At 38.6% G+C, this 24,039-nt stretch overlaps 1 protein-coding gene across 3 annotated transcripts in view; it reads right to left on the bottom strand.

The window, feature by feature from the left end:
- The window catches only part of SMARCAD1 (SNF2 related chromatin remodeling ATPase with DExD box 1), a 71,768-nt gene extending 52,677 nt beyond the window's left edge, over positions 1-19,091 (bottom strand). For 2 of the 3 annotated variants that reach the window (XM_081227980.1, XM_081227982.1), the window contains exons 1-3: positions 18,611-18,802; positions 18,098-18,336; positions 2,494-2,671 (exon numbers count right to left, since the gene is read on the bottom strand). In XM_081227980.1, the coding sequence (XP_081084106.1) occupies positions 2,494-2,671; positions 18,098-18,287 (368 nt within the window). In that variant the 5' untranslated portion in view covers positions 18,288-18,336; positions 18,611-18,802. Of the gene's footprint in view, positions 1-2,493; positions 2,672-18,097; positions 18,337-18,610; positions 18,803-18,943 lie in introns of those variants that run through there. The other variant, XM_081227981.1, reaches the window with a different exon arrangement.
- Between the last annotated feature and the right edge of the window lie 4,948 nt (positions 19,092-24,039).

The raw sequence follows: 24,039 nt of genomic DNA, 5'->3' as shown, positions 1-24,039 counted from the left end.
ATTGCTAAGCACATTGCTTAGTTCAGTTTTTTTTTTTTTTCTTTTCATTACAAGACTTTCCTGGTGAAGGAATGAGTACATTGATTTACATTCTAGGGCACATTCCTTACTGATAAACCAGTACTCTGAGTAGCACTACTATAAAGAACATTATTGGGATAACTGGTAAAATTTAACTACGGACTATATATTAGATGATATTACTGCACCAACGTTAATCAGTATTTGTGAATTTGAAATGCTGCTTTTGGAGGGAATTCCCTGGCGGTCCAGTGGTTAGGACTCAGAGCTTTCACTCATGAGGCCCAGCTTCAATCCCCGGTCGGGGAACTAAGATCCTGCAAGCCACGAGGTGTGGCCAAAAATAAATAAATAAAAATAAAATTTAAAAAAAAAAAGAAAAAAAAGAAATACTACTCTTGTTATGTAAGAGAATGACCTTGTTCTTAGGAGATAAACGTGAAATTATTAGAGGCAAAGGTTTCAGTAATAATTCTAATTATTATTTTATGAAGAAGGTGACAAGCAAATGTGGGGAAATGTTAACAATGGGTGAATCTTAATCTTTTTAAAAGGATGTGGAAATTGATTATTCTTGCAACTTTTCCGTAAGTTTAAATTCTTTTCAAAATAAAAAGTAAAATTTGGAGTGCTAATATATCAGTTTTCCTCAGGATTTACCGCACAGGATCATCGCTATTTTTTGTTTCAGAGTGAAGTTCAGGATAAAGGCATGTTCATCAGGGCTTATGTACACAGAGAAGTTCATTTCAAGAGGAAATCCTCATCTTGGGAGTGGACAGTGTTAACCTCTTGCACCTCTGCCACACTTTCTTCACTTAGCTTCTGATCACACAGCCTTCTGACTTTTTTCTTACCTCAATGACTGCTCCTTCTTAAGAGTCTCCTGTAAGTTTCTTCTCATCTCCTGTTCCTAAAATCCAGAGTTCTCCTGGCCTAAGCCCTTCAACTAAGAGATCTTCTGTTTTTCAGCTACACTAGTGTCTCTTACTGATTTCATCTAATCATGTACCTCTTAATATCAAGTATCCTGACCACTCATAAATTCAGACGTGGAACCTTGACCTCTCTCCAGAACCCGAATGTCACAAATCCAACTGCCTACCTGACAAGCCCACTTCGGATGCCTAAGAGTCTCCTCAATCACAGCACGTCCGAGACCGAGCTGCTGATCTTTCCTTCAAGAGGCGCTCCCCCACTGCACCCAAGGCAGCATTCCTCATCCCAGTTAGGCTTGGCTCCATCCTTCCAGTTGCTCAGGTCAAATATCTTAGGGTCATCCCTGACTCCCTTCTCTCCCATTCCATTTGAAATCCATCAATAAATCCCTTCTGCTCTACCTTTAGAGTATATTTAGAATCTAACCACTTATTATTCACTCCCATAGCTACTAGCATGGTTTAAGCTTCCACCATATTTTGCCTTGGTTATTACAACAACATTCATCTTCTACTACGACTCCCCTACAGCCTTAAGAACTTTTAAACGTATAGATCAGATCATTTTACTCCTCTGCTCAATATGTTCCTTTAGCTTCCCATCTTGTTCAGAAGAAAAGCCAAATAGCCTATGGGCTTAACATGATAAAGCTCTTTCCCTATCCCACTCCTCACCTTCTGACCTTAGGTGCTTCACTTCGCATCATTAGCCACCACTACCCCCAACCGCCCCCACCCACTTTCCTCAAAAACAGGCAAAATACTACTTCAGGGTCATTAAACAGGCTACTCCCAATGCCCCTCCCACCAAATCCACATGGTTCCCTTTCTTAGCTCCTTCAAGTCTTTGCTCAAGCATCATCTTCTTAATGAAGCCTTTTCCAACCATGCGCTTTAGAAACCATGCCCTCACCCCGGCCCCAAACCCTGTATTTCCCTTCCTGTTTGCCCATCATATGTATTATTTGACATACTGCATTTTTAATTTATTTACTGTTTTTCTATCTAACATACAAAGCTCCGTGCTAGCTCAATGAATGTGTCCCAAAAATGTAAAATTATTTGACTCTAGGATTCAAGAACAAATCAGAAAGCAGTTACAGGGGACTGAAGGTACTTGTGAAAATAATTTCTCTATCTATGGAGAATGAAAAACTTAAATATTTGCTCTCACTGAACTTTTCATTGAAAATCAGAACCATGGGAGTTCCCTGGTGGTCCAGTACTTAGGACTTGGTGCTTTTACTGCTGTGGCCTGGGTTCACTCCCTGGTTGGGGAACTAAGATCCCACAGTGCATGGCCCAGCTGGAAAAAAAAAAAATCAGTTATCCAGAGTCTCTCTCTCTCTCACTCACACACACACACACACCCACGCACATCTCTCTACATCTCTTAAGTTAGGGAAAAATGATGAAGATGCAGTCAGGAAAAGGCAAAAAAGGGGGAAAGTCATCAAAAATTTTCAGTTTAAGTAACTTTTTCTCAAAAAAAGTCTTATACATGCAAATATAATGAATCTATTAAGTTGCTTACACTATAATCACTGTGTCTTTGATGAATTTTTTCTCTTGAACTGTACTGGAGCAATCTGGGGAAACAACATCTTCACTATCTGAAGACAAATCAATATATTGAATTCCTCTTTGATTCTTGAAATATGATATACTTGATTTTCTTTCATTTTCTGGGGTTTCTGGAACACTAGAATCTTCTGCAAAAGAGAAAAAGCAGAAAGGGATTTTGAATAACTTGAAAATAAAGCAAATTTGTTTTTGATAATTACAAATCATGTGCTAAAAATCTTTAGCTTCATTCACTGTTTCCATCCTAAAACCAAAAATCCCTCCCAAGTTTTAAAGAAAAAATTAATAGTCAACCAGGGGTGGCATTAAATGATTTTCCAATTCACAGGTTACTTACAGCAAGAACTTAGTGGACGCTGCAAAACAGGTTTGTATTTTATATTTTAACCCTTTTCTCTCTGTGCTTTTGCTTCCTAGTACCCAGTTCTTGCCTAAGAGAACATGGACACTAGAGCCCAAACAACTTGAATTTCAATCCCATCTCTCAGCTAAGTTACATAACCTCTCTAAGTCTCTGCATCCTCAGATGTAAAATAGAGATGCCAATAATCACACGGCTAATGTGCACATAAAATCAGAAGACATGTATTAAGCACTTAGTTCAGTAATTGGCACACAGCCAGTGTTCAACAAACATTAGCTCTTACACAAATGTTGGTGTTATGGACAAAATTATGTCCCCTCCAAAATTCCTATGTTGAAGTTCCAACCCCCAGTACCTCAGAATGTAATGTATTTAGAGATAGGTCCTTCATAGAGGTGACTAACTTAAAATGAGGCAGTTAGGTTAGTGACCTAACCCAAAAGGACTGATGTCCTTATAAGAGACACCAAGGATGTGTGTGCATGGAGGAAAGGTGATGTGAGCACACAGCAAGAAGGCGGCCACCTGCAGCCCAAGGAGAAAGGCCTTACAAGAAACTGAACCAGCCAACACTTTCATCTTGGACTTCTAACTTCCAGATATGGGAGAAAATAAACGTCTGCTGGTTAAGCCACTCAGTCTGTGGTATTTTGTTACGGGAGCCCTCACAAACTAATGAAGTTGGCATCACCCGTCTATGTAAAACAAATGAGTATAGTATTCTATTGAGGTCTCCTTTCTTCAAAGGGCTGAGTTCTAAAATTATTCTCCATTATACACTTGAGGAGAGATCAGATTTAAGAAATTCATATTAAAGTAAAAGTAGTCAGTGCCTTGATTTAGTGAATACCATCACCCCTCAGTATCTGTGAGGTTTGAGGGGACTGGTTCCAGGACTTCCCTGCCCCCCACACCAAAACTGGGGGATGCTCAAGTCCCCCCTAAAACTCTTGGCCTCGCCCCCCATTAACTGTCATGAAATGATAACTATCATTATCATAAGGCTCCTGAGTCATATTTGTAAATAACATTAACCAAGGCCTATATAACCAATCGCCTGGAGTTAACTAAAAAATACTTTACTTCCTGCAATGAAGTCCTAGCAACATTACTGAAAAGCAAATCACAAAATTGTTCCAAAAGAACAATTTTATAAATGTTGAGTGTGCCTTAGGTGAAAAACTCTGCTCTGGAACAAATCACAGCTATGTTAACTGTCATATGTATGGAGACATTTACAAGTTCTGATAATTATGTAAAGTAATAAAATTATAGTCCAATTCCTGTAAAATAAGTATAAAGGTACTAGGGACACTGCTTTTACATAGTATTCCTGATACGTCACAAATCACACATAAAACTAAGAACTTAGATCTTTACTGTATCAAAAATTTGACCTAAACTTAATGCATATCATTTTAACAGTTTAACAAAAGTGTCCTGCTTTCTTATACTTGAAAAGGGCTTTCGCAAAACGATTTGGATTGTCTACTTTTCTTTAAAAAGCTTCTTTACTCAGGGACTTCCCTGGTGGCACAGTGGTTAAGAATCCGCCTGCCAATGCAGGGGACACGGGTTTGATCCCTGGTCCGGGAAGATCCTACATGTCGCGGAGCAACTAAACCTGTGTGCCACAACTACTGAGCCTGCACTCCAGAGCCCGCGAGCCACAACTACTGAAGCCCAGGCACCCTAGAACCCACGTGCCGCAACTACTGAGCCTGCATGCCTCAATTACTGAGCCCATGTGCTGCAACTACTGAAGCCCACGCACCCTAGAGCCTGTGCTCCGCAACTAGAGAGGCCACTGCAATGAGAAGCCCATGCACTTCAGTGAAGAGTAGATCCTGCTCGCCGCAACTAGAGAAAGCCCACGCACAGCAATGAAGACCCAATGCAGCCAAAAAAAAAAAAAAGCTTTTCAAACTGGCCATTTAAATGTATTACTGCATGGTGGGGGGTGTCTAAAAATTCTATTAATGAGTACTAGGAGAACTAGAGTTTCTTGAACTAGATTGTATATTCATCTTATTAAAAACTACTGCTTCATCAAGAACATTCTTAAGTGAAACTGGTATTTAAAAATTTTAAGGATACAATGACAGTTTAGAACAGTTTGGAATCTTGGCCTTGATTCATGCTAGGGCACTAGCAGTTTTACCTACCACTGCTTTTGCACCATCAATGCAAATACCAATATACTGAAAAAGGCAAGTGATGTCTTAATATTATTATGAAATAGTTTTGACCTTATGGACACCCTTTTGGGTCTTAGGGACCTCAAAGGTTCACAGACCACACTTTGAGAACTAAAGGGAAACAGTAAGAGCTTATTTATATAAAATACCAATTTTCCAATATAGTCAATAATCTGGAATTAGAATAGTGCTGAAATGCTTAGATTTGTTTGGACTATTTTTGGAAGTAAACAGCAGCAAAAATATCTAATAGCCAATGGTCAAAAAGATATTCCTGATGCAATGATGCTTTCTGACCCAAAGCAAACAAGCACTTTTAAGCAGCACCACAAAGGAGACAGGAAGGAAGCAAAAAAGAAAAATATAGAAATGAAGGAAAGAACGGTGACAAGTAGAAACAATATAAAGACACGGGTTACTACGTAATTCTGACTTTGCTGAATGCCTGCTGTATTGAAGGCACTGTGCCAGGACGTGGGGGGTATTGAAGGAAAATAAAGGCCAGTCACAGTTCCACTTGCCCTAAAGAAACTAATAATAGGAGCCAAGTAGCCATGTACGTAAGTAGCAATGTTGTGAGTCGTAATCTGTGCCATGCGAGAGGAATAAACAAAACGCTAAAGGAACATGAGGGAAAACAGCTATCCTTTTAAATAAAAACAATAAAAAATCCTATGTTTTAGAGACAGAAAATGATATTTTCTCTACCAAAGGCAATGGGAACCTACATCATTACCATATGCAAGAAGATTCCAAGGTTCCAGGGGGTAATTCCAAATGAAATTCCCCATTAGTGGTATGCATGAGAAGATAATTTTATATCCCAAACTCTTCCAGTATATTTTTACCCATTCTCATATCTAAGTCTACCATGAAACAAAATGAGGATTTAAACCTGCCACTGATTCTACCTTTCTAAGTGGTCCAAGATCAAGAACCACTAAAAAAAACAAACAAAAAAATCACTACTGGGAGATCCATAAATAAAGGTGATCTCCCAAAGCAGAATGAAAACACTTAAACCTTTATATCTGGGACTTCCCTGGTGGCATAGTGGTTCAGACTCCGCGCTCCCAATGCAGGGGGCCCGGGTTCGATCCCTGCTCAAGGAACTAGATCCCACATGCATGCCACAACTAGGAGTTCGCATTCCGCAACTAAGGAGCCTGTGAGCCGCAACTAAGGAGCCTGCGTGCTGCAACTAAGGAGCTGGCGAAACACAACTAAGGAGACTGCAAGCCGCAACTAAGGGACCCCGTGCAACCAAAGAAAGAAAGAAAGACACCCAGTTCTCAAAAACAAACAAACACAAAAAAAACCCTTTATATCTGTCCTGCAGACTTATGTAAGTGTGCCATTTTTGATATTCTAATTGTATATGGCTCTACATGGTTCAATTCTCCAACATGGCAACTGACTTTCAAGGCAGTTCTTTTGAATACCTAGTAAAGCACATCATATATTTGCCTCCTTAAAAGGTTAATTACCAAAATAATAGATTATAAAATCTTGACTGTTTTAATTTGAATGCCATAGTAGATAGGAAAAGACATTTAGCATCTCAGATAAGTCAAACTACCTCTGATGAAAGCTCTTGAAAAAGACAAAGTATACACTGAATAGAAGATTGAAGGGTAGTTTCTAATACACTACTCTAAGATAAAATGAGAAAGAAGAAACATTTCAGGTTTAGGCCAAAAGAAAAGATAAAGATAAAAAGAAAAAATGTAAAGGAAGGAAAGTCATGCTATTAATAATGGACAATGTCAAAGTGTTAAACCTAAAAGGTACTTTTTAATAACAGAATTTATATCTACAATAAAAATATAACTAACATGTACAACTGCATTCTAATAATGAAATGAATAAACAATGCAGGATACATAAAGCAGAAAGTCAATAGAGACAAATATGAGGCTTTAACTCTCTTGTCTAAATTCTTAATAGAGAAGAGAGAACAAAAACAATTAAGATACAGAAAGGTGTTTTTCAAACATTTTTGATTGGAACCCACTGTAAGAGACCCATTGTAGATTATGACCCTAAACACATCGATTGCTAGACAGACATATATAACTGAAACAAAGGTCTCAGAGGCTTTATTGTAAGTGATACTTTGATAATTTTCTATTTATTCTACTCCATTAAAAAAAGTTATATGCATTTAGTCAGGATACAAGAAACTGACTTTATGACATGTTTGTGATCCAGTTTGAAAAAAATGATATAAATAATAAAACGTTATTATTTGACATATAATTAAATCTACAGTTAGATTATGTCTCTTTTCGAGTACACTTAGAACTTTTACAGAAATTGTGTAGTAGGCCGAAAAGAAAATCTCAGTAAATTCATCAAAGAAGAAATACTACAGACCACATTCTCCTATCACAAAAAGTGAAACTGGAAGTAAATGTTAATAAGAACACTGAAGCAAAATTTCAGTCACTTGGAAATTAAAAAAACAAAAAAGAAAAGCAAAAACAAAGAAACCACTTCTTTAAACTTTCAGGTTAAACTTTCTTCAACATTTTATTGAAGAAAAAACAACAGGGCTTCCCTGGTGGCGCAGTGGTTGAGAGTCCGCCGGCTGATGCAGGGGACATGGGTTCGTGCCCTGGTCCAGGAAGATCCCACATGCTGCGGAGCGGCTGGGCCCGTGAGCCATGGCCGCTAAGCCTACGCGTCCTGAGCCTGTGCTCCGCAACGGGAGAGGCCACAACAGTGAGAGGCCCACGTACCACAAAAAAAGAAAACAAAACACAACAAAAACATACCAAAATCCACACTACAGGCATACCTTTTTTTACTGCACTTTGCAGATACTGTGCATTTTAAAAACTGAAGGTTGGTGGCAACCCTGTGTTGAGCAAGTTTACTGACACCATTTTGGTAGTAATTCTTGCAGTGTTTCAAACTTTTTCATTATTGTGATATTTGCTATGGTGATCTGTGGTCAATGATCTTTGATGTTACTACTGTAATTGTTTTGGGTGCCCAAACAGTGCCCATATAAGATGGCAAACTTAACTGATACACGTTATGTGTGTTCTGAGTGCTCCACCAACCTGCCACTTCCTTCATCACTCTCCCTCTCTTCCAGCCTCCCTAGTCCTTTTTTTTTTTTTAATTTATTTATTTGGCTGAGCTGGGTCTTGGTTGTGGCACACAGGATCTTCTTGTGGCATGCGGGATCTTTAGTTGCAGCATGAGGAATCTTAAGTTGTGGCATGCGGGATGCAGTTCCCTGACCAGGGATCAAACCTGGGTCCCCTGCATTGGGAGAGTGGAGTCTTAACCACTGGACCACCAGGGAAGTCCCCAGCATCCCTATTCCTTAAGACACAACAATAAATTAGGCCAATTAATAACCCTTCAATGTTCTCTAAGTATTCAAGTGAAAGGAAAAGTTGCACATCCCTCTCTTTCAAAAGCTAGAAATGATTAAGGTTAGTAAGAAGGCATGTCGAAAGCCAAGACAGGCCAAAAGCCAGGCCTCTTGCACCAGTTAGCCAAGTTGTGAATGCAAAGGAAAAGTTTTTGAAGGAAATTAAAAGTTCTATTCCAGTGAACACACAAATAAGAAGCCAAACAGCCTTTTGCTTATATGGAGAAAGTTTTAGTGGCCTGGATAAAAGATTAAATCAGCCACAGCATTCCCTTAAGCCAAAGCCTAACCCAGAGCAAGGCCCCAACTCTTCCATTCTATGAAGGCTGAGAGAGGTGAGGAAGCTGCAGAAAAGAAGTTTGAAGCTAGCAGAGGTTGGTTCATAAGGCTGAAGAAGCTGTCTCCATAACATAAAAGTGCATGATGAAGCAGCAAGTGTTGATGTAGAGGCTGCAGCAAGATATCCAGAAGATCTAAGATAATTAATGAAGGTGGTTACACTAAAGAAGAGGTTTTCAATGTAAACCAAACAGCTTTCTAATGGAAGAAGATGCCATCTAGGACTTCCATAGCTAGAGAGGAGAAGTCAATGCCTGGCTTAAAGGACAAGTTGACTCTCCTGTTAAGGGCTAATGCAGCTGGTAACTTTAAGTTGAAGTCAATGCTAATTTACCATTCTGAAAATCCTAGGGCCCTTAAGAATTATGCTAAATCTACTCTGCCTGTGCTCTATAAATGGAAAAAAGTCTGGATGATAGCACATCTGTTTGTAACACCAAATACTGAATATATTAAACCCACTGTTGAGACCTACTGCTCGGAAAAAGATTCCTTTCAAAATATGACTGCTCCTTGACAATGCACCCGGTCACTTAAGAGCTCTGATGGAGATGTACAATGAGATTGTTTTCATGTCTGCTAACACAACATCCATTCTGCAGCCCATGGATCAAGGACTTTTGACTTAAAAGTCCTATTATTTAAGAAATATTTTCCATAAGGCTACAGCTGCCATCAATAGCAATTTCTCTGATGGATCTGGGCAAAGTCAATTGAAAACCTTTTGGAAAGGAGTCACCATTCTAGATGCCATTAAGAACAGTTGTGATTCATGAGAAGAGGTCAAAATATCAACCTAACAGGAGGTTGGAAGAAGCTGATTCCAACCCTCATGGATGACTTCAAGACTTCAGTGGAAGAATGAACTGCAGATGTTCTAGAATTACAAGTGGTGCCTTGGGACTTCCCTGGCAGTCCAGTGGTTAAGACTGAGCTTCTACTGCAGGGGGTTTGGGTTTGATCCCTGGTCGGGGAAATAATATCCCAATACTGCATGCAGAGCAGCCCCCCCAAAGAAAGAAAGAAAGAAAGAAAAAAAATTCAGGAGTGGCCCCTGAAGATGTGACTGAATTGCTGCAATCTCACGATAGAACTTTAATGGAGAAGTTGCTTCTTATGGATGAACAAAGGAAGGAGTTTCTTGAGATGAAATCTACTCTTGGTGAAGATGCTGTGAAGACTGTTGACATAACAACAAAGGATTTAGAATACTACATAAACTTAGCTGATAAAGCAGTGACAAGGTTTGGAAGGACTGACTCCAATTCTGAAAGAAGTTCTGCTGTAGGTAAAATGTTACCAAACAGCACTGCACGCTATAGAGAAATCATTTGTGGAAGAAAGAATCAACTGATGCGGAAACATCACTGTGGTCCTATTTTAAGAAGCTGCAATGGCCACCCCAGGCCTCAGCAACCACCACCCTGAGCAGTCAGCAGCCCTTAACATCGAGGCAAGACCCTCCCCCAGCAAAGACATTACAACTCACCAAAGGCTCAGATGATGGTTAAAAATTTTTAGCAATGAAGTTTCTTAATTAAGGTACGTACATTGTTTTTTTTTAAGACAACGCTACTGCACACTTAAAAGACTATAGTATAAACATAACTTTTATATGCACTGGGAAACCAAAAAATTCATGTGACTTGCTTTACTGCGATACTTTATTGTGGTGGTCTGGAACCAAACCCGCAATATCTCTGAGGTATGGCTATAATGATGACATTTCAAATATAAGAAAAAGGATTTGTCAATAAATGGTTCTGGGATAAGTGACTAGTAAATGATAAATAATGAACAAAGGAGAAAACCGTATCACCTTTTCTTTAGCCCTTATAACAAACTCCAGATGAAAGTTAAGGTTTAAAAAAATTAAAAAAAACAACTCATATCCATCAGTGTGGCTACAAAACAACACCCCAAAAAACAAAACAAAAAAACAGAAAATAACAAGTGTTGGCAAGGATGTGGAGAGAAACTGGACTCCTTGTGCACTGTTAGTGGGAATGTAAAATGGTGCAGCTACTGTGGAAAATATATGGTAGTTTCCTGTATGATCTAGCAATTCCATTTCTGGGTGTATACCCCAAAGAACTGAAAGCAGGGTCTGGAAGAGATATTTGTATACTCATTTTCACAGCAGCATTATTCACAATAGCCCCAAAGTGAAAGCAACCCAAGTGTCATCCACAAATGAATAGTAAAGAAAATGTAGGTATACATACAAGGAAATATTCTTCAGCCTTAAAAAGTGAGGAAATTCTGATACACGTTACAATGTGGATGAATCTTGAAGACATTAGAGAAAGTGAAATAAGGCAGTAACAAAAGACTGCCACTTTTTGGCATGATTCCACTTTTATAATGTACTAGGGTAGTCAAGTACATAGAGACAGAAGATGTAAGGGTGATTGCTGGGGGTAAGAAGGAATTGTTTAAGGGGTAAAGAGTTTCAGTTTTGCAAGATGAAAAGAGTTCCAAAGATTGGGTGTACAACAATGTGAATGTACTTAACCCTCTTTGACCTGTACACTTAAAACTAGCTATTGCATATCTTATGTGTGTACATTTTATTACAATTAAGAAGAAAATTAACACAGATGTGATAGAAGAAAATATGGATGAATATATTTATAATGTGGTGGTAGGGAATGGCTTTCTTTTACCAAATCTTTTACCAGGTCAGATCAGGACCTAAAACCCATAAGCCTTGAAAAAGATGAACAAACTGACCATATAAAAATGTAAAACTTCTCTGTCACAAACAACAAACAGAATTAAAAGAATAAAATAAAAAAACGTATAAATCATTTATTAGAAAATGAGAAAAAGGAACACAGAAAAAGTTCAAATTGTTAATAACATTTATGAAAACATACTTAACCTTAAAAATAAAGAATAAAAATAATGCAATTTAATTGCTTATTAGCCCTTTAAAGATTAAAAATGTTTGCAATATTTTAGCCTGGTATGAAAAAGCAGACATCTCAAAACCAAGCTGCAGTGTGGTGCAAACTGGTAAAACTTCTGTGTAGGGTGATTTGGCAGTTACTAAAATATTACTCATATTCCCTTTAATTTGACAATTCCATTTCCCAGAATTCTTCCACAGATTGTACAGAGGCAAAAATATTTATTCAAAAGGATGGTCACTACAGCATTCTTTTAACAACAAAAAGAAGAAGAAATAAACCAAAACAACCAATGTCTATAAACAGGAAACTACATGAATTATAATACATCTGTGTATAATAAGATACACTGTGGTCACTAAAAAAAAATTGAAGTACAGTATATTTTATATGAACTGACATGGAGAGTATAAAAAATCTACTTTTTAGTTAATAGTGAGTTGCATTACGATATGTATGTACATAATACTATTTTATCTAAAAAAAAAAAAAGCTAGAATATATACAGGCCGGAAAAAAATACAAAAGAATAAATACCAACACTAAACGAGGATTACAGAAGAGTCTCTCTTCATTACACACTGTTGTAATCATTTAATTCTTTTATATAACATTTTATTTTGAAGAAAATAGCCAAGCATGGAAAGTAAAAAGGTAGAGAAGGAAAACACAAACAAAAAATGTACATTTAAAATGTACTTAAGGGTTTCTCTGGTGGCACAGTGGTTGAGTCAGCCTGCCGAAGCAGGGGACACGGGTTTGTGCCGCGGTCCGGGAAGATCCCACGTGCCGCGGAGCGGCTGGGCCCGTGAGCCATGGCCGCTGAGCCTGAGCGTCCGGGGCCTGTGCTCCGCAACGGGAGAGCCCACAACAGTGAGAAGCCCGCGTACGGCCAAAAAAAAAAAAAAAAAAAAAAAGTACTTAAGACATTTAGACTCACTGTACTTTCTATTAGAACAATCGAGCACTAACCCTTTTACCAGTTATTGCTTTTCAACTAACACTAATAGAAACCAAAATTTCTATCCAAAGATATAATGATGATTCACATCTTGGCCACACACACTTTAAAAGGACTGAGGAATACCTGATGGTTACAGATCATAAGGCTAAAATGGTATATTCAGCTTCATCATTCAAAGGATCTTATCCATTTTACAGCTTGCAAGGACTTCAGAGAACATCTAGACGAAGGAAGTGAAATCCAAAAACGATAATGTCTTAATCAAGATCATACCATCCGTAAGTGGCAGAGCATTGCTCTCTGGAAATCTTTTTTGATAACAGGTATAATTTAAACCTTTTTCTCTCACTTATTAACAATGGCTACTTTCTACATGACAACCACATCTAAAGAGCAACCGCTTTAGAAGACTGAATATATTTTATCAAGAAAAGAAATTCTCCAAGCATATACTGAAACTTTCCTCCAACCCAACCTCATAATAACCTATGAACCCATCTATTTTTCTCTTTTACTCCCCCTCCCCTGGATAAAATGTGTCTTTATTCCAAGTTATATAGTCCAGCTATGTGCACACTCCCACCCCCTTGATGTCTTTCTTCAGATACCTCCCCTCCCTCATCCTTTTCCTCTCCCCTAGCTTCTTCCCCTTGGATGCTCAATTTTCAACATTCCTCAAACATCTTTTCTTGACATTGCTTCCCCGTCAAGCTGTTTCTCTTTCCCGTCTTGGAAGAGTAGTCTTCACTTCCTCAGTTTTCTACTGAAACTGCTAAAGGTCAACAGGAACTTTAATTTCCAAGGAAAGTGGTCTCTCATCAGATCCAACTTGACCTCTCTGCAACATCTGAAACGGTTCACTATACACCACCCTGGACACTCTCCTATCTTCCACTTCCAGGGCATTATCATTTTCTAGGACTGTTCTAGTCATCCTTTATATCTTTCATTGGTTCCCCTTCCTCTGTCCATCATTAAATATTGATGCTTCTTACCACGTATCTTGCTTAGGACATTTTTTGGTAACTACCACAAGGATGGCTCCCAAGTTGATTTCTCAGATTCCGACCACTCTCCGAGCTCCAAACTCCAATGTTCAACCCTCTACTAGACCTTGCTACTGACATATAAGAAGTAACCCAAATTCAACATGCTTTGGTGTCTTCCTCCTAATCCTACTGCCTAATTCAGTTGACAGTGCCAATCATTCAGCTGTCCAAGCAAGGAACATGTGAGTTACCTTTAAATCCTCCACATTTAACTGATCATCAAATACCATCAAATAAATATCATATAAAACTTCCCTAAACTGCCTCCTTTGTCATCCTTACTGTCATTTCCCTACAGTTAGGCTTCAATTATGGCAACATCTTCATTAATGTTTTTCCCATACCGAAATGCTCTGTATTGTGTACCAAATAAAGTCCATCCTCCCTGGCACAGCATATATAGGCCCCTCCCAACCCAGCAGTTTTTGTTTCTAAATCTTTTCAGCTTCATCTATACTGCCCTACACCTCCTCTTCCCTAGATAACCTCACCTATTCCATTTACATACCACACTCCAAGGCAACATGTATTTCCATCCCTAGTTCACTGAATAAGCAATGAGTCATTGCTTAGGGTCCACTCAAAGTCATCTATGACTTTTCCTGATCCTCTACAGAAAGAAGGGATAATTTAATCACTGTGAATCAGACTGTGGTTCTACACTGCTTACTATCTTCCCTTATTATGAGTTACCACATTGTGCTATTTTAACTATATATATTTACATGTCCTTTCTTCTTGGTATCCCTTGAGGATCATGCTTAGCTCAACTTTTTATTCTTTACGCATAAAACATAGCAGGTTCTCTCCTCTCACACTCATTTGTCATTGCTTTATTCTCTCCAAACCTGCTATGCTTCCAGAAAAGTCAAATAAAAAAAGAGAAATAAAGTGTAAGTAATAACCATTGATAATTCTGGGCACTGTGAGAGTAAAATAAACCTAGGCAGGGGGAGGTGACCACAGGTTAAGTGTATGCCCTCATATCCAAAGGCTGGATTAAGGGAGCCTGGCCTATATCAAAAGTAGTTTCAAGTATCCATGGCTAAAGAATGACTGATGGCTACGGCACTGTTTCAAGATCATAAAGAGGAGGAGGAATATTTTAAAAATGTGTACAAAGGACTAATACCACCTAATCATCATCCAAAGCACCTTCTTTCAACACATATTTACTGAGGGCCTACTATACACCAGTCAGTCACTGTTCTGAGCAATGGGGATGGATAGATGAACAAGGTCTTTGCTCTTACAGATCTTATATTCTAATAAGGGAGACACATATATATAATGCAGTGTATATAGAAAAATACAGTACAGTAAAAGGGGGGGAGAGGGGTGGTTGCTACTTCAGAGAGTGGTCAAGAAAAGACCTTCTAGAAAAGGGTAACACTTCACTAGGCCCTAATGGAACAAAGCAGAGTCACAAGCAGATATCAACAGAAAGCGTCTTGGAGGCAGATGGAAGAGCAAATGGGAAAAGGAACGACTGAATGGGGTTTGGCGTATTCAAGGAACAGTGTATCTGTGGCACAGTAACTGAAGGAGAGGGGTAGGAAATTAAATCTTAACTCATATTAGGTAAAATAATAGGATTAACTGAAAAAGAGTGATTACAGGTAATTTTAACCATATACAATTTCTGTCCTATAAGCTGACTTAGACCCTAAAACTATTTTAAATAAACAAATATAGCATCATCCCACAAAATAACAGAATAAGTTACTAGTTGATGATAAAGAAAGTAAGGTCAATATTCATATCCCACTGACAATTTCCCAATGTCCATATCCAGTGTGATCTTAAATCCAACTTGTGTCTTGACCTCCACACAGGCCCAATGCGCAATTCAGCATCTCCCTCCCCCATGCTAAGTTAAGCTGCATTTGGTCTACTGCTAAATTGAGGGCAGGACCTTTGATTCTCATTTGAATTTTTATTTTTTCCTTTTTTTTTTTTTTTTTTTTTTTGCGGTACGCGGGCCTCTCACTGCTGTGGCCTCTCCCGTTGTGGAGCACAGGCTCCGGACGTGCAGGCTCAGAGGCCATGGCTCACGGGCCCAGCCGCTCCGCAGCATGTGGGATCCTCCCAGACCAGGGCACGAACCCGTGTCCCCCGCATCGGCAGGCGGACCCTCAACCACTGCGCCACCAGGGAAGCCCCTCATGTGAATTTTTAAAGGCATGCCCAATGTCTTACCTATTCTAATGTACAGAACTACCTTTTTTCCCTCAATCACTTAAACTAAAATTCTTAACATGCATTTTTATCTCACTCCTACACAACGACCTAATTGTAAAATCTTGCCCTTTCTTACTGTGATCTCTCATACCTCGTTCTTCTCTATCTGTACTGCCATCATTAAGTCTGGACTATGAGAGATTCCTAAATGATTTCTCTCTCTTTAAACTCTACCCTTTAACAATACATAGTACTCATGACTGCTAGACTGATTGTTTTTACAGAACAAGATTCTTTCATCATTTTGCCCTTCTACTTTTGCATGGATCTACAATGTAAAGTCTCAACTTTGCCTTCGTTTTCAAGATTCTCAAAAATCCACAGGATCAATTACAATAATCTTTTCCAAAAGCAAGGCTCTCTATTCCTGGTAGGATGAACCCTCACCATTCCTGAAAAAAACCTGACTTCCATATTTCCCAAGTGTCATCAAGACTGACCATAGGATTTCTAAAGACAATCTCAATTTTAAGAGTAATTTATGTATGAAAAGTCCCAATAAAGAAAGATGGAGTGAAGTCTCCTTAGGAAAAAAAGAGGAACGCAGAAAAACACCTTCTGATCAGAAAAAGCAATTAAAAATTTCACATTACTAATATTGATAAATAACTAAAACATTTCATTGAATTCCAGTTTACAAAGTGCTTTTATTTTAGAGGTGAAAAAATTGTGGATCTCAGATAATCTAAGTGACTTGCCCAACGTCCCATTTAACTAAAATGACGAAGCAGAGGCTTCCAAGGACTCAAAATCCCATGCCTACACCCTGGCCTTCCCTGCCCTAACTACATAAGAAACAGATTAAAGTATTTACTGTTAAAATATTAAAGTACCTGGATGTTTAGACATTAACCACAGCATGTTATGCAAACCAAATATCTGCTCAAAGAATGCACACAGGGATGTCACTCCAGTGCTTAAATCCTCCAGTGGTTTGACATCAGGTAAGCTCAAAACTCTTCAGATAAACAAAGCCTCTCACGATTTGACTTCTAATTACCACTTAACCCAACCTACCAAATTGTTCCACCACGTTCCAATTACACCAAAGTATTTTAAAATATTATTCTAATGATTACTTGTAGGGACTCTGCCCTCACTGCTACATTTAAGTAGAAGAGTAGCAGACAAAATGGGGATATCAAAGGTGAAGACATATATTACCAATTCTGAAATTTAAAAGCTGCTTGTGAAATACTGAGTTTTGCACTAAAAAAAGGTATTACTGAATTAAACACTAAAATATAACTTGGAATTAGACTGCTTGGATTTGAGCTCTGGTTCTACGAACTTGCTAACAATTTAACCTCCCTGGGGCTCATTTCTGCAAAATGTGGAGAATAATATCTTATAAGCTTGTTGTACAAATGAGAGGATGTGAAGCACTCACCGCTATGACTAAAACACAGTAAAAGATCAAATATATTCTAATCGTTAACTGCTCGAAGAACATAGATTAAGATGGGAATGCTAATTTTTGGCTCCTTCTCCAACCCTACTGTCCGTGACAACTAGCTGAAGAGGTTAAAAACGGTTCATTCACCATGAAGAATACCAATTATTCATTCGCACTTTGGAGAGCTCCAGGAAGTCAGGTGGTTGGCAAAATCTGAACGTGATCTGCTCTTCATCTGCTCATAGAGGCTGTGTTCAGGCACCTTGAATAAAGTCTAACTCACAGCAGGTGATCAATGTTTTTTGGAGAAATACTGGAATGAATGTAAACGTCTGGCAGTAACATCCTCAAAGTGTATCATAGGACTGACTCACCGAGTTCTTCCTCCCTTAGCTACCACTCTGACCTAAATTCTGATTTTAGCTTCCATCATTGGGTCATAATCTAAGAACTCCCAAAAAAGCGGAACAACTATGGAAGGATAATCAGTTGGAGGTACATGGTGCCTTTGGCAGTCCCAAAGCTGTATGTAAAAGGGCATGGTGAAGGACAATGCATCAGTATGTATGACATCAAGCACAAAAATCAGAAGCTCTTCTGCCTTTCTTCTTAAAAAAACAAAAAAGAAAACCTCAAAAAACAAACAAACGAAAAAACCTCTCTATCTCTTGATGCTGTATCAATTTGCAACACTGTAACTCACCTGTTTTTTCAGTTATATCTGAGTCAGGGGTGCCTGCCCTGCTAACTTCCCCTTCAGCATTCTCCTCTTCAGCACTAAGAGAAATTGGTGAAGAAGGGCCAGGCAGGGAGGGCTGAGGGGTTGCTTCGGGCGCCTCCTCAATCTTATTCCTTTTCTCAAAGCGAAAACGGTCCAGGTTGAAAAGATTCATATTGGTAGAAACCACCACCTCGTGGGGATGGGAGCTTTAAATGAACTATCTGCAGGGAGAAAACAAAAAGAGGCCATGAAATCAATATAAAATACAAAGCCACAGCAGTTCATCCCGAAGGCAATTAAGAGCCCGCAAACATGTCAGTGGCTCAGGATGACTATTATGGCTGCGCCTCATTGTTAGGCCACAACAATCAGGTGGACAGGGGTATCCTTTTAAAATTTTCCATTGCTCTTTTCACTCCCCTTCGTTTCCCACCCCCCCCACCTCGCCCCTCCTTCCTCGAACCACACGCTGACCCTCGTGCAACCTCCTCTTACCCCAGCACGCGCAGGCACGTTCCCCACGCTAACCTCCTGCGGGCGGCGCGCCCGCCCACAGTGAGAGGCTCCCTGCACTACGATGCTCCCTGCCTCGAAAAAGGACGTGCCAAGGCCCGTGCCTCGACACTGCGGGGACACAAAGGGGCCAAAGGAGGGGAGCGGCGGAGGCCGTGCTGGCGGGCACCCGCCCGGAAGTTGACGCGGCGCGATCCCAGCTGAGAGGAAGCTGATAGGATCAAGCAAACACAGGGAAGGTTCAGAAGTGGGAGTGTGCTGCGGCACCTCTTTTAACGCTCGCTCGCTCCTTATCACTCTTCCCTTAGTACTTACGGTCTTGCAGCCTCGGTGCACTGTAACAAAGGTTGAAAAGCGAAAATAATTCCTGGCGCGGAGCGACGGTAGCCGGGCCGGGACCTTCTAAAACGGAACGGAGAAGCCTAATGAGCGCGTAGTGATGACGGAATACGCAGCCTAGGCTTCTCTCTCCCCCAGCGACGTGTGAGTGGAAAATGTCTAGGCGCGCGCTGTTGTCATGGTAACCAATACCCGCCTCTTTGCCCTGGGAGCTTGCTTGCGGCCTGTTTCTTCAGGTTAGCCAGAAAGTTGTTAAATAGAACAATAATAAATAGCACAATGACAATATATAGCCTAATAAGAATATTTAATATAATATATGATATATTACAATCTATAATATTTACATAATGTGTCGACAGTATAACACCATTGTTCTAAAGCCTTTACGTATAATCTCAAGAAGGCTGTTTTTATAAAATAAGGAAACTGAGGCCTGCAGATGTTAAGTAGTTAATTTAGTAATGAGGAAAACCCAGGTATGTTGAGCTTCAAAGCGTATGAACTGCCTCCGCAATGTGGGCTGGATTGTTCCTAGAGTGGAATATGACAATTAATTCCCATATCTTTTTTTTTTTTTTTTTTAGATGTTGGGGGTAGGAGTTTTAATTAATTAATTAATTAATTTTTGCTGCGTTGGGTCTTCGTTTCTGTGTGAGGGCTTTCTCTAGTTGCGGCAAGCTGGGGCCACTCTTCATCGCGGTGCGCGGGCCTCTCACTATCGCGGCCTCTCTTGTGGAGCACAGGCTCCAGACACGCAGGCTCAGTAGCTGTGGCTCACGGGCCTAGTTGCTCCGCGGCATGTGGGATCTTCCCAGACCAGGGCTTGAACCCGTGTCCCCTGCATCGGCAGGCGGACTCCCAACCTCTGCACCACCAGAGAAGCCCCTAATTCCCATATCTTAATGGAAATATTACATTAAGAATATTTCCTCTCTTTGTTCTAACATTAAACAGGCAATTTTTTGAGTCATAATTTGATCCACTGGTTGGCATTTACCTTGAAGAAGAATTACTACAAGTCATTATTCTGCCAAATACATTGGTCACTGTAAACTCAAATTAGCACTCTGTTTATAAATCAGTGTTTTGAATTGCAGAACACGAACCCACAATTTTATCACATGTGGGCATGCTTATAAAATTAAATGTATAGGCCCATAAAATTCAGGATCAACGATTGAACGATTGGGATTTCCATTGTACCTATCTTTAATATCCCATGAAATGCCCTAGATTTATGCATGCATGTTAAATTGTGTGATCAAAGGATACATCAACTTATAAATAGTAAAGTATTTTTGGTATTGAAAAATATTTGCTTTAAGATCTGCTCCCTTAGCCACTTTCAAATATGCAATACAGTATCATTAACTGTAGTCACCATGCTGTACGTGTAATAGAAAAAAAGGAATATTTGCTTTATATTCAGAAAGATCTGGCATTGAAAATGGATTCCATTAGCTGAATGACTTTGAGCAAATTGTATATAACATCTCTAAGTCTCACTTTCCCCATCTTTTAATTGTGGTTGATGATACGGTTGACCTCTTCTCTTAGGGCAATTTTCTGCAGCAGTCCTAACTCCTTGACATTTTGTAGAGCTGGGACAAGAGTGGAAATGGAGACCCACATACCATATATCTAAATGTTTAAACATTATAAATACAAGAGCTAACAAAATGTAAAATTATAATATGTTCGTTCTATCATCCTATTCTGAAAATGACCTGGAAAGCAAGGCTGAGTTTAGAATTCCTATGTGTCAGAATGTGGGAAATTCAAAGAGCATTGGTTGGCACATGTATCCTGTCTTCCCTGTGTCACCTCCTCCCACTTAGTTTGATACCATTGGAGGCCTTGTGTTCATGGATATGGACACCCACCTCAAATGTCCAAATCTGACCCTGCCTAGGGTTGGCATATTTTTTAAAATGTATGCTGTGTTAAATTTGAATTTTAGATAAACAACTAATACTTTTTTAGTATAATTATGTCCCATGCAATATTTGGAACTTATTCATACTGAACAGTTATGTGTTGTTTCTTTGAAATTCAAATTTAACAAAGTATCCTGTATTAAATTTGGCAAACCTACTCCCACCCCACTGCTCCGTCACCTCTCTGACCTAGGTGCCTTTTTGCTACATGTTGGGTCTAAGGATATAGATACTAGAAGCACTATTGGCCCTCAGCAGGAAAGACCTGGGGGAAAAAATCACTGTTAGCCATTTTGGAGCCTTATGAGCAGAGAATTTTGAGAGCCAGGTACTCAAAAGCATTCACCCCCTGCCCCAGGAACTGACTTTATTATTTTAACAAACCTGTATGTTTATTTTAAGGAGTAAAATATTCATTAGGTATGTGAGTTTTGCTGAAGTTTTTGGTTCATTCTCACCGACTAAGGTCATGACTATTTAATTATTTTTTTTATGTTTATCTTTGTTTTTTTTAAAACTTTTTTAAATTTTTAATTGAAGTATAGTTGATTTATAAGTGCATTAGTTTCTGGTGTACAGCAAAGTGATTCAGTTATACATGTGTGTGTGTATTTATATATATATTCTTTTTCAGATTCTTTTCCCTTATAGGTTATTACAAAATGTGGAGTACAGTTTTCTGTGTTATGCAGTAGGTCCTTGTTGGTTATCTATTTATATGTAGTTTTATATGTGTGTGTGTATATATATATATATATATATATATATATATATATATATATAATGAAATATTACTCAGCCATAAAAAAGAATGAAATAATGCCATTTACAGCAACATGGATGGACCTAGAGATTATCATACTAAGTAAAGTAATCCAGACAGAGAAAGACAAATATCATATGATATCACTTATGTGTGGAATCTAAAAAAAAATGATATGATACAAAAGAACTTATATATGAAACAGATCCACAGATGTAGAAAACAAACTTATGGTTACCAAAGCAGAAGAATAGGGGGAGGGGTAAATTAGGAGTTTGGGATTAATGTATACACACTACTATCAAAAGCATTTTTTAAACATCAAGGCACAGGTTCTGAGTAAACATCTCCCTCACAGATTCCTTGCCCTTCGGGACTGGATGTAGCTGAAAAAGAGCCAAATTGAGCCCTGTAAAGCACTAGGTCCAGTATAGGAAGCATTCTCTCCCAGTTCTAAGTGTGGGGTGTTTCTGCAGCATTCATTGACCTGGGAGAATTACAATGATGATCCAAGATTGGGAGTTTGATTGATGATGGATCAAAAGATTAAGAGAGTATATAACAAAGTAACACAGACTGCCATAATGAAGTACCACAGACTGGTTGGCTTGCACAACAGAAGTTTATTTTCTTACAACTCTGAAGGCTAGAAGTCCAGTTTCAAGGTGTTGGCAGTGTTGGTTTCTTCTGAAGATCATGAGGGAAGGATCTACTGTAAGCCTCTCACTTTGGCTTATAGATGGCTGTCTTCCCCCCAACTTTACATAGTCTTCCGTCTGTACTTGTCTGTGTACACGTTTCTTTTTTTAAGAAGGACACATCCTATTGGATTAGGGCCCACTTAATGACCATACTTTAACTTAATTATGTTTAGATAGGTTTAAAGAGCCTATCTCCAAGTGTAGTCACATTCTGAGATACTGGGGGTTAGAATTTCAACATATGAATTTGGTGTGAGGGGAGGGGGATGGAGACACAATGTATCTTGTAACAGGCACAAGAGAGTGGAAGGACTCTCTATTTGGACCTGAAATCTTCTTCTAGAATGATAGCAGGAGTTGGGGCTGAAAACCAGTCCTCTGATTTTTCTTCTTTCTGACCCTAAATATGGTCATTCTCCAAAGTTCAGTCCTTGGTCCTCTGCTTGTCTCACTCTGCTCTTTCCCAGAGTGGTCTGATTATGGTGGTGACTAATTTGCCAAATCTTACTCAACTATAGACTTAAAAGAAGTTAATCTTACTGTTTATAAATTATAACCCAGTAAACTTAACAATTTTAAAAAAGTGACTATAAACATTTAATTATTGATATGGAAGAAAAATTTGAAAACCACCTTCTCTCCTAGAACGTGTAGGAAAAAAACAAAGAGATGAAATCAATAAGATTTAAAGAAGTGATAAATACAAGAGTCAGAAGACTGAGAAACAACCTTGATTAATTAATATAATCAAAGAAAATGACCAGAATAAATAATGAAATATATAATAGAAAATGTTCAGGAGTTTTCATTAGTCTGCAAGTGAAAGAGTGCATTGGGTTCAAGACAGCAGCAATTAAAAGAGACTATCTACTAAAAATATCCCAAAGAATTCTTTTTTAATTTGAAGAATTAAAAACGATGTCTTGCAAGCATTTTTTTTCCACCATAAAACCCCCTACAGCCTACAAAGGGACAAAAAAAATCAGTCAAAAACTTGTTCGTTAAACTAAATGCCTGAAGGTAATTATGCAGTATCTACAAAGATTTGAGGGAAAAGATTGGGACTCAGTAATTTTCTAGATCTCATATATATTATTAATTTATGCAAGAAAAAAATTTCAAATTTTATTTCTTGGGAATACATCTTCCTTAAAATGCTCCTAAAGACATAAATCCAGCTGACAGGTTAAAAAAAATGAAGGTTTCAAGAATGGACAGTTCATGGTGTAAAAGTATTCTGTTGAGACTAAAGACAGTTAGGACTTAATAATTATAAATATGGTGTACTTTTTGTTGCATAACCACTACAAAATTTTAGTTGCATAAAACAATAAGCTTGATTGGCTAATGTGGCTCAACTTCAGGCTACAATAACTGTCTGCACGTAGTACATACTCAGTAAATACTTGTTGAGTGAGTTAAAGATATTAATAACTAGACCAAATGTCTAAGCATACAGATAACCAGAAATAAATTTTAAAATAAGCTGAGTATCTTCAAAATGATACATGCTATGGAAGAACAACATGAACCAGAGTTTACAAATCTCAGGAAAGAGGTGACATACCTCAAGAAAGGAAGAGAAGTAAAAGAAAAAAAAATTAGAAAGGTAGATTAAACTGGTTGTAACACATAGATAAACAAACATAACAGATAATGCCTTAAGAG

The sequence above is a fragment of the Mesoplodon bidens genome, assembly GCF_964165515.1.
Source record: "Mesoplodon bidens genome assembly, chromosome: 1".
NCBI lineage: Eukaryota > Metazoa > Chordata > Mammalia > Artiodactyla > Ziphiidae > Mesoplodon > Mesoplodon bidens.
Note: the sequence above shows the minus strand (reverse complement) of the source record. Positions and strands in the feature narration are given on the sequence as shown.